The following is a 10,947-nucleotide window of genomic DNA, read 5'->3' as shown; positions in this document are numbered from 1 at the left end:
GTTTAATACAGCCAAAGCTCGCTCTTATCGCCCTACTTCTGTACTTAGCAACCTCACGGGTTCAGGTCACACCTAGAGAGCTGCTCACCCATCCCTGTTCGACCTGCTCCCTGCTAAGATGTGAGGGAGCAGCGAGGTGTTTCCCTGAGGGCTCGGTGGCAGTGGCAGTGCTGGCTCTGTGCCTAGCTTGGCTGCGGGCCCTGTGAGTAGGCACAGCTCTGCCTGCAGCCACCGTGCTGAGGTAAGGACTCGATAATCTTGAGGTCTCGTCCAACCTAGAAATTCTGTGATTTTGTAACACGTCCTGGCCCAAAACACACACACAAGAGTTTTGAGTTCCTGGAGTGAATGGAGCAAGGCTTTGGTCAAAATGTGCCCTCTGCTGGAGGACAGCAGCCAGAGGAGACATTGATCGAGAGGCCAGGGAGCTTTTCTTAACCCTGCACAGCTCCTTTGAGAGCTAAAATTCATTTCTGCTGAAGGCAGCGCCCTTCAGCCTGCCAAAACCACCTCGAGTGGGAGCCGCAGCTGCAGAGCTGCCCTTTGAGGCCCTCCCTCTGTGGGCAACGCTGTCCCCAGGGCAGCTCGCGGGACCTCCTGTCCCCTCCTGCGAAACACAGCTAAGGAGACAAAAGATTTTATTGTGTTTTATTTAGTAAAATGTTAAAATAAATAAATACAAATTGATCAGATGCTCTGTACCCCCTCCCTCCCCAAACTTTAATTTGCTAAAATCTAAACACATTTGTACCAAAACTGAAACCACAAGGGACTTGAAGGCAGCAAAGAGACTGCAGATCACTATGAGCATCAGGCTAAAAAAAATAGAGATATTTAAAAAAACCCAAACCAGCTCACGAGTCGGTGTTCTCAGTAAGTGTTTCTGTGAGGACAGTGTGACCGCTCAGAGAGGGTATTTTACACCAAGGCCTGCAATGATATGAGACTGTGAAGGAGCCGGGGACAGTGTGGGGACAGAGCCTGCCTGGCACCGGTGTCCCCGAGGGGAGCTTCTGTCCGGGGCTCATGCAGGAGCAGCGCAGGGCGGCTGCTTGCCCAGCCACACTCAGGTGCCCTCACCTGTGAGTTTGGGACGTGGCACGGGTGGCCTCGGGCACCCCCTGCTCCTTGCCAGGGAGCGGAGGCTCCCAGGAGCCAGGTGAGCACGTTGAAGGCAGCGCCTGAAGGAAGACCCGCGGAGCAGAACTGGGGGCTGCCAGCAAAAAGCGTCCGGAGACCCTCGGGAAGTGGCGGGGCTGGGACACGGCGCCTTGTGGCCTGAGCTCCGGGTCAGCCCCCAGCCTGGGCTCCCTGTCTGCAGCCAGGAGGACAACGCGTGGCACTGGGGCAGCGTGGTGGCAGCGACAAGGTGCTAGTACGACCACGGGGACACGCAGCCCTCACCGGGGCCTGGTTATGCTCTGATACATGCACAGCCTGCCTGCGCTGCAGAAGACACGGTGGGTGCTTGCAGCTGAGAGCCGGCCAGCCCCCAGAAGACCAAATGCTGCACCAGCCCTCCAGGCAAGCTCCGACACTGCTCTGCGCCACGGCCGCACTGCTGTCGGTGCAGCAAAGCTGCTTCCTTCCTCTGCACGAGTTACCTCGCTCTGCGGAGCCTGAACAGGTTAGCACTAGGCAGCTTTCTCCCCCGGTCACCTTGCTTAATGCTCATTTCATGCAGTTTGCAGCAGCGCTCCTGTACTTTTGCTCCTGTCTTTGGGCCTGCTGCAGGTGGCCAACAGCCCGGCTCGCTACGAGCAGCATCGGGGGGCAGGGAGGGCTGGAGCAAAGCAGCCATGGGGACACGATGGCCTCTTGGTCTGGTGGGGCTGAGCCTGGGAGCTGCCTGAGCAACAGGGATGAGGTGGTGGCAAAAAAAAACCCTTATGGAGCCCTGGCTGCCCGTCAGATGTGGCATCAGCGGTGACTCAGAGTCAAGGTACCTTCTGGAAGGGAGCGCTGCCGGGTGAGACACCGCTCCTGGCTCTAGAGCCAACCACTGTTGTGATGCCAGTGATAATTAAAGGAAGAAGTGCATGAGACTATGATTAGAAATTACACGTTAGCCCAGGACAAGCAGGAACATGCCAGCACTGAGCCCTGCTGTACCTACTCTTCAGCAGTGCCTGTTCCAGCGCTCACAGCCCAGGAGAGGCAGCTCTCAGCAGCGTCAGCATTGCCATCGGCTGCTTTACAGTGGGGAAAACGAGGCACGGAGGGATCCTTCCTTCTTTTAAGTGCCCTCCCCAATTTTGGCATGCCCAGCCTGCAGGGCCTAGGTCTAGACCAAGACCAAGGGTACCCTCGGTGCTGAGGACCCAAAACCCAGCGTGACCATGGGTGGACCTGCGCATTGCTCCACTTCACCTCCCGCCTGCGGGCCCTTCTGCTTGCTTGGATCCCACAGAGCGAAGAACAGAGCCAGAGGGCTTCCTGCCCTCCTGACAGCCTGTGCGAGCAGCTCTCCCCGGAGGGACCCCGTGGGCTGCTGCTTCAGGTCGCCTTGGTGCCCGTGGCTCTGCAGGGTCAGCTCCTGCAGGCTTACCTTACCCCCACGGCATGCCCCTGTCCCGCTGCACTGCGCCGCCGCTCCTCCACAAGTGTCCTGAAAGAAGCCAGATCCTAAGAAAACGGAGTGGGTTTGGCACAGAACCGCCCGCTGCAGCAGGTCAGGGAGCAGGAGCCTCGTGCAGATCCCCCGGGAGGCAGCTGAGAGGTGCCTGACGCACAGGTCCTGCCCGGCGTCGTCCCCTCCTCGCACGCCGGACCCAGCACCTTTGGAGGCTGCTGCTGGCTCCAGACAGGCTGACCACAAGGGTTGAACAAGGAAGGTGCAATCACGCTGGCAGTCCCCGGAATATTTCCAGCCAGGGGGAAAATTTTCACTTGGTTTGGTCCAGATTGGAGCAGGCTCTGACTGCTTGATCTGCCTTGTCCCATGGTGTAGCGCAGAAGTCAGACAGGGCTTGGGCTGTAGAACCAGAGCTGGGGGTGTAGTGCCTGCTCCCTCCTGCACCTGCAGCCAGTAACTCCCACTACAATCAGTCCTTTTGGAGCACAGATCAACTCGAGTCAGAAACCAAGGTAGGAGAAGAGCCTTTTTCTCCTAATCTTTCTGCTGAATTTGCAAACCCTGTAGGTGTCTCCTCAGAACAGAGCCCTCTCTCGCTCCTCCTGGACCTTTCCTACCCTCACCTTCCCTGCTTCTCATCTGTCCCCATGCCTTCTCTGCTCTGCCTTACCCCGTCTGCTCTTCCTTCCCTTTGCTCCTCCTGACTCCTCTCCTCCTTTCCTCTGTTTCTAGGCCTGCACACTTCCTTCTGCCACTGCTTCTAGGCAGAGGCCTCCTTTCTCTCCTTGGTCCCCACAGCACCCACGGCTGGCACAGGGAGAGGAGAAGCCCCGAGTTACTGTTCTCGTGCAGTAAGCTCCAGGACAGCGATTTTCACTGCACAGAGGCTCTTGGCTAGCCTGTTTTCTGCTCACTCGTCGCATCGCTGAGGAATACTGACAGACAGACCCTCACACAGGTAAGGTCGTGGTTTCTTGAGACAAGCCCACATCTTAAATTAACCTCCAGGAGAGGTGTTTTCTTTCTATGGGTCTGTAATTACCAAGCTTACCAGCGCATGGTATAAATAATTTTCTTTATTGGCAAGTTTCAACTATGTGCTCAGCCTATACAAGACACAATGATGCAGAAAGTTCTTGTCCCAGATGAAAGATAAACATTGGGAAACGGGAGCTAAAGGCAAAGGATAACGAGCGTCATATTTTCAAGTATTACATTCCATTCTGTAGGTGTTACAAACAGGACTGAGGCTTAAAGAAGGATCTGAGTAAGACAGCAATAACCTGGAGCCAAGATGTCTGCAGCTCTCGTGTTTTCCTGATCCCACCTGATTTTTAGGGCATTCCCTGGCCCAGGTCTGATCACTGAAAACAGGTATCCAGTAATGCGCTGCTGTAAGGCTCGCTCACACGCACTCAGAGACCAGTACCTAGCTGGCTGTTGCAAGGCTTCTTTGGAGACATTTTGCCTTCTGAAGGACAGAAACTACAGAATCCACGTGGTGCTTGGGAATGGCCTTTGCTGAGGTAGTTTGTTGGCCAGGAACGCCTCAGTACCAAATGAATTAGCTGCAGACACAACATCCTCCTCCTTCTCCAGGTTCCTGACTCTTGAGAAGTTTCTACATGCTTGCCAGAAAACTCTGCAGGAGCCCAGCAAGGCTGAACTCGCCCTGGATCTTCAGAATCCCAAAGGAGGACAAATGGAGGTGAAGAAGGGTCAGAACAGTTCTGAAAGGACACAACAAAGTCTGCCCGAAGGGGCATGCTCCACCGGGACGTGTAGTGTCAGTATTTCAGTGGTCATCTGAGCAGCTGACAGGGGGAAGCCCCCAGCAAAAGAGTGAATTTTGGTTTGACATCTGAATATGATCTTCTAAAAATACATTTAATTAAAAAAGATGGATTCGTCAGTGGCGGTTCAAAAGCAAAGAGGGCAGGGGCGACCCAGCTGGGAAACAAAAGGAAAGAGAAACGTGCACTGCAAATTCACAAATATTTTTCACTGCATCCACACGAGGAGGAAATGTCAGAGCTTACTCCCTGTATTGCGGGCTGCCACAGCTTGCTGGGACTAAGAGGGAGATTTCACTCTGGGCCTCCTGAACGCTGATCATATTGCTTTGTGGGGCTGCCTCTGCAACAATACAGGGAAGAAGACGATTCGAAGCCAAGGAGGCCAGGATCAGGTACACACTTCTAGACAGCTGGAATACAGATTTGCTTCCTCAAGCCTGGTCGGTTAGGAAGGACAAAACACAATGTGGTTTTTCCCACCAACAAAACAACGAACGCTCTGCCCATAAAATTTTCATCGTAACAATGCTCTTTAACCTCTGGGCAGGCGGCTTGTAATTCATGTTCTCACTGACACAAACTCCCTTGCAACAAAGAACAAAATCCTGGTTTTGCTCACGCAAACCGTTAGTTTATCCTACAAACGTGGTAACTCCTGGCCAGCAATGTCCTCGAAGAACCACCCACGCCACGTACCCTGCCTGCCATCCATGCCTGCAGGTATTGCCTTTACTGTGTTTTGCACGGCACTAAGAACACTGCTGGCACTAAACCAAGATAACGAGAATACTAGTGATTAGACTGATTCTTCTAGCCAGATCACATGCTCCTTTTCAAACTTTGACCACAACACGCCTTTCCAGCTGTTTAAAGAACAGATTGCAAGGAGAAGGGAAAGCTACTTCTGCATTTCTTACTCTATTTCTGAGCAGTCGAAGCAGCAGGATGACTTCTTAAAGCCCTTAGCACTGGGCTGGGAGCCAGAAACTCCTCCGATATGAGCTTCCTCTGTGGTCTCATCTTCTCCTCCTTTATAACAGAGATTTAAAAGCCACTTATTTCCCACTAATGACAAGCAATGACATAAGAATTAGTTATTACCTTTATGGTGGTTTGGAAATCCAAAATGCCAGTCATTATGACAGCTTCCCAAAGAGCAGAAGTTTTAATACAAACTCAGCCTATCTCAAATGCTACATGAGGGGAAAAAAATCCAGAAGGCAAGCTTGAGCTTAAAAGTCGTCAGAGTTTAAATTTCTCACTTCTTCATTGAAACCTCTCAGGGCAGGTAGAAAAAAAAAGCACATTTTCCTCTGTCTTTAGCAAATGTCAATTCCTCTTCCACCCTATTGTTGCTAATTGGGCAGAAATGGCTCCAGTTTACTTGTGTCTGTGTAGCAGCATCACTGCCAGTGTCAACACAGCCCTGGGAATGCTCTCTGCCTATTGACAGATAATGCTGCAGAGCCAGTAGGGAGAGCGTCCAAGCAGGATCAGGGAGCAAGAAAACTACCCAGCAGCATTAAAAAGTCTAAGTTAAGGTCATTTCTCTGCTAGGTGATGATTAACAAAAGGTGTCCTTTGACAGCCTGGAACACAAAGCTGTAAGAAAAGAGAGATGTAAAAGTCTGTACTCTGATTCAAGAGGCAACCAGATGCCTTGGAAAAGCAGTAATAGCTGTTTTAACAGCTCCTGGCTGGGAAACTGCGCCCAAATGTAAATGCAGCTACTGGTGTATTTCACTCCCATCCCTTCTCGAACTGGCAAAGAAACAGAAGGACCCTCAAGCCTTCAGGCACAGTTTGCTACCCCCAGATAGTGCAGTGCTTCCAAGAGAACTCAGAAAATAACATTAGAGAGAAGAACATGAGAACCATAAAGATACTGTCTCTTACTGGGAATGTACTTCATGCTTCAGAAGAAGATGTAAGAGTTACCCAAGATCAACTAGAGAACAACAACCTGGCCAAAAAGGACACTTCTCCTGAGTACCTGGCCACTAACTGCTAGCTCATATTGTAGAGAAAGAAGGCTCATAACCACTTTGTTTTCTCTCCTCATCCCTTCAAACATATAGTCCTTTGTTTGAATGCTACGGGTCGCTGCCCTGTGGTAATGACTTCCAGTGGTAACTGGGTTGATGCAGGGACATTTTTACTTTGATCAGTTTGATCCTTGCAGCTCTGCTGGTTCCAGAACAGAATTCAAACATCAAAACCGAGAGTCAAGGTTATCACTAGTTTAGCTGGGAAGTGCACCTAAGAGTCGCTTTCCCAAGCCACGGACAAATGTGAGAACTCAGGATATCAGTTCTGAGCTCAGAGCTGAAAATAGTGCACCCTCCTATAGAAGGAAGAAAAATCCTTAAAGGTCAGAAGGGCAACACAAAGGAAAGGGAAGAGGACAGCGCCAAGAATCCCGCAGAAGCGTACTTGGCTGCGGCAGCAGAGGGACTCTCTCAGGCTATGTAGTGTTTGGAGTATTTGATACTAGTTGCTCAGAAATGCATCCCTGAAACGCAAAGCCTTCTCTGGTCCACTAAGAAAAGCAGCTGAGCAAGTCTGCCTCGCCACCCAACACACGCTGTCAATGGCACCACACCGGGGACCCTGCCTTGCATCGTCTGTGTCCAGGCTCAATTTTGCTCCCACTGAAAGCAACGGGAGTTTTGCCAGTGCTTCCAGGGGAAACAGGGTTCCCCCAAACATTTACGTGCTGTACTAAAACTGGGCAGCTCTAGGACACAACCCGAAGTGACCAGAGTCAGCATTCTAAACTGAGATAAACCCCACAATAACAGGAGCACAAGGCAAGTTTTCCTACCTAGAGTGAAAAGATTATACGTAAGAGATGAACATCTTAAATAAGAGGATATAACAGAAGGTGATTCCAGTTCAACAACTCACTGTCTTTCGTTCTCAAGCTCTAATCAGTCCATATCACAAAAGTATTAAAGCACGCTGCCAATGCTTTTCTCTGGGTTACAAACACGTGAAAGAATGGGAGAGATATGGTAACAGCAGAGACAAGCCTGGCGGATCCTCCAAGCGGGGTGAGATCCAACACTGTAGGATTTGGTTCTCAGCAGAGTTTAGCCAGTAGCATGTATGGTATAATCTATGGAAGCTGTCCCACTGGATCTTAAAACACAAACACAGCAGAATGTCATCATAAATAAGCAAAGTCTGTGTTAAAAAATTCTAGGTACACAGCATTTTCTCCAGTTCTGACACCTTTTTAATAGAAATCACTTGTTTAGGAAACAAATAGCACTTTTGTATTTTTTTTACAATGTTTCTTACCTTGATCTTATTTTAAGTAACACTAGGAAGACCTCAATATCTTTTATTTTCCTTTTTAATTTAAAAAAGTTGTTTTTGTTTTTTTTTTTTTCCCCCAGATACAAAGATTTTGCCCTTGCATAAAAAAACAGTGCCCAAAACGATGACACAAGGACTCACAAAGACTCACTGTATCTCACTGACACTATTACTTCTAATCTATACCATGCAAGGTCCCATCTACCTCTTTAATTAGACTGTCAGCCTGAAAAACAGCTTTTCTATTCCTTATTTAGTTCTTGTTACCAAAAGAAGAGAAAGGAAGTGAAAGAAAAGGACATTTCTCTGTTCAGTTCACACATCTGGGTCATGTGCTACTTTGTTCAGGATACTTTTGTTGTTTATAAATATAGAAAAGGGTTGGAATCTCATTTTCAAGTAATCGATGCACATTTTCTCTTGGGACACCTCCGTCCAATGCTCCAAGCTGACCCTGGATTCTGGCCCTCTATTTTCCCATTCCCAACACAGGCTTTCTGGATGAGTGTGAGGACCCAAACCAATTCTGCAAAGCATGTCTTTTATCTGATGTGAAGAAATAGGGTTAACCCAAAGCTGTTGGGACAGTAGATCTTCAGCCTGTACATGTGCTGGTTACTCAGTGAAAAGTCCATCTCCTTTCCTTTTGTACATCTCCTGTCTAAACAATAGTAAATACTGCTTATTTGATAGACTTGTCCCTTCTGGGCACTGGGATTTGATAATTTATATTTCTGTTTTTTTGGTTTAATAGTACTGAGAGTTTAGAAACAGGAAAAGCCCACAGGCTCTTTGGACTTGTTTTTGTTTTCCCCTAGCTAAACAAACTGTTCTGCAAATAAGGATTTGAAACCTGCTCTCCTCCCTCATCCCTGCTCCTCACCCCAAACAAAAATAAAACAAACCTATAGTGGCTGTGGAGGCTGCTGCAGGCACACACTGGTGTAAAATATAGAGAGAGTAAATATATTATTTCACTTGGCATGGTGCTGGCAAAGAACCCCCAGCTGGCACTATTCATGTAACATGATCCAAACTTTGCATGTACACACAGAATAAGAAGGATCAATTGGCAAACTCCGGTGCCGCCTGGCACAAGCATCTTCACGCTCTCTCTGGAACCAAAGAACTAAAGAATTCTGCACTTTCCAGAAGAAATCCGGTTTTGCTTTTCTAGAGTTTCGTTATTTTGCTCCTCCTCCTCGCCGCCACCTCCCTTGGCTCCTTCTGCACTTCACTGTGTTATTTAGTCTCATCGCCCTTGTTACAGTTCACCATGCAGCTCTGGGAAGGGGAGGGGGCTAAGGTGGAGGTGGCAGCATTAGTATTGTTAGTGGAGTCCATGCCATTGGAGATGGCTACTGAATTGACCTCAGAGTTTATGGGTTTTGAAAGGTCGATGCCTTGGATGAGGCGGATCAGCTGTTTTACCTTCTCCAAGGAGCTGTGCATCTCCTTCTGTTTTGCAAGGATGGTGTTCTTCATTTCCATGCATTTCTGCAGCAAAACCGAAAAGCAGTAGTAAGTTCAAGCTTTACCCTCATATGAATGGAAGAAGGCAAGAGAAGGAATACAATGTTTGCAGATCTAAACGTAAGTACTCGGAAAAGACTGCAGCTACAGTGTCACCTATAATTCCAGCTTAGAAGAAAGTGAGCCTCAGAGCTGCGATCATAGGAGAATTCATATTTGCAGGCTGCGGAATTAAATTGTCAGTACGTAGCTGTCACCCAGCATGGCCCTTTCATCCCAAGGTGCTTGGCAAATCAACACAGACAGCTCCATCCTTTTGTGTTCCTTTTGAAGGGAAACTTCCAAGTATATGTTCTTATTATTTTTCTAGTAGTATTGCATTGCTGAAATTTCTTTAGCTCAGATGTGCAAACTCAGGCGTCCTACTGCAGCTGACTGCTGACAGTGTGTGTGCATGCAACTAATGGGATACTGCCTTTGCTTTCACTTATGCTTTAGCAGGAATATCACTTCCTCCTCTCAATAAATAAAGGGACACTTGAAAAGAAAAACAAACCCTTCCTCATTTGAAAATCTTATTTTGCGACCACTTATTTCTCTTAGAAGCAATAGCCAGCTCATCAGATAAGAGTCAGGGTACGGTAACTTTAAAAAATGCCCACAAATGATACTTCAGGAGTGAAAAACTGTTTTTATCTATAGCTGAAACTCTCAAAAAGGAGATGGTAGCTACTTTATGTCTATAACATTCAGGTTCTTACATGGAGACGACAACCTTCTTACATTTTTCAAATCTTTTATCCATGCTGATCTCCAGACACTGTTACTGTTTTCACACACAGCTCTTGGCATCGTAAGAACTCTGCAAAATTTAGATCTAATCCACCTTTATTAGACAGTTCCAATGAAAGTATAAGCGATGGCTTGATCATAGCAAATAAACCATTCTCCTTACCTACTATCAATCCCTCCTATTAAGGCTTGCCCCTGCCTGTGTACATCACTAAGAAATGGTCCTAGTGCTCTAGTGCTGCTCAGTTTATGCCCAGCTACTGATAACCAGAAGATAACAGTCTCCAGATCCGCTAGCCAACACTTCTCACCACCTACTTGCTCACAGTTGTTCTACTTGTATCATCAGCATTTAGAGGTCTTTAAGCATGGGACGCTTACTTTTGGCCTAGGAGGTAAAGACAGAGACCACACAGTGCATCTGTATTTAAAAAAACAAATCTGTACTTACGTATCCAGCCTTACAGGAGTTGCCACATAGATTTCAGTGTTTTTCATTCTGTGATACAGACTCAGCCTATGCTAAGTGAGGGCCTCAAACTTTACACTGGCACCTCAAGAGCCTGATTTGCATATTAAGGTGAGAAGAAAGAGCAAATTAATATGTATGTTCCAATTACTGTGATAAATTAAGGTGGAAACTACAGCTTCTGGATAGAGGTATGACGATGTCCAATTAATAATATGCAGAGGCATGCACAGTCCAGCTGCTGACTGCCAAGCCAACACGTCAGGAGCCCAAGAGCCAGTTGTAATTAAACGGTCATTTTTGTACTAGGAATGTCTGGAAAATGCAGACTCTTACTACACACAGGGACCCAACTATTCAAACTTAAGTGAGAATTAGAATTTATCTGCTGCCCACAGACAATAACGCTGTGGGTCATTTTTGTCACCTGCTGCTATTATAGGTCACTGCATGTCTACAGTGTATGGTCAGCATGGCTCATGTATGAGTGACTCATTCTAAGTATATGTTGCCTACATTTC

The 10,947-nt window shown here is 47.9% G+C and overlaps 1 protein-coding gene across 7 annotated transcripts in view; it reads right to left on the bottom strand.

Annotated features, from left to right (window-relative positions):
- Nucleotides 1–635: 635 nt before the first annotated feature.
- The window catches only part of PHF21A (PHD finger protein 21A), a 139,373-nt gene continuing 129,061 nt past the window's right edge, over nucleotides 636–10,947 (bottom strand). For all 7 annotated transcript variants that reach the window (XM_068683814.1, XM_068683818.1, XM_068683810.1 and 4 more), the window contains one exon: nucleotides 636–9,189. In XM_068683814.1, coding sequence (XP_068539915.1) covers nucleotides 8,935–9,189 — 255 coding nt within the window. In that variant the 3' untranslated portion in view covers nucleotides 636–8,934. The remainder of the gene's footprint in view (nucleotides 9,190–10,947) is intronic.

Source organism: Anas acuta, chromosome 5 (genome assembly GCF_963932015.1).
Source record: "Anas acuta chromosome 5, bAnaAcu1.1, whole genome shotgun sequence".
Taxonomy (NCBI): domain Eukaryota; kingdom Metazoa; phylum Chordata; class Aves; order Anseriformes; family Anatidae; genus Anas; species Anas acuta.
The sequence above is the reverse complement of the archived record's forward strand: the minus strand, read 5'-3'. Positions and strand labels throughout refer to the sequence as shown.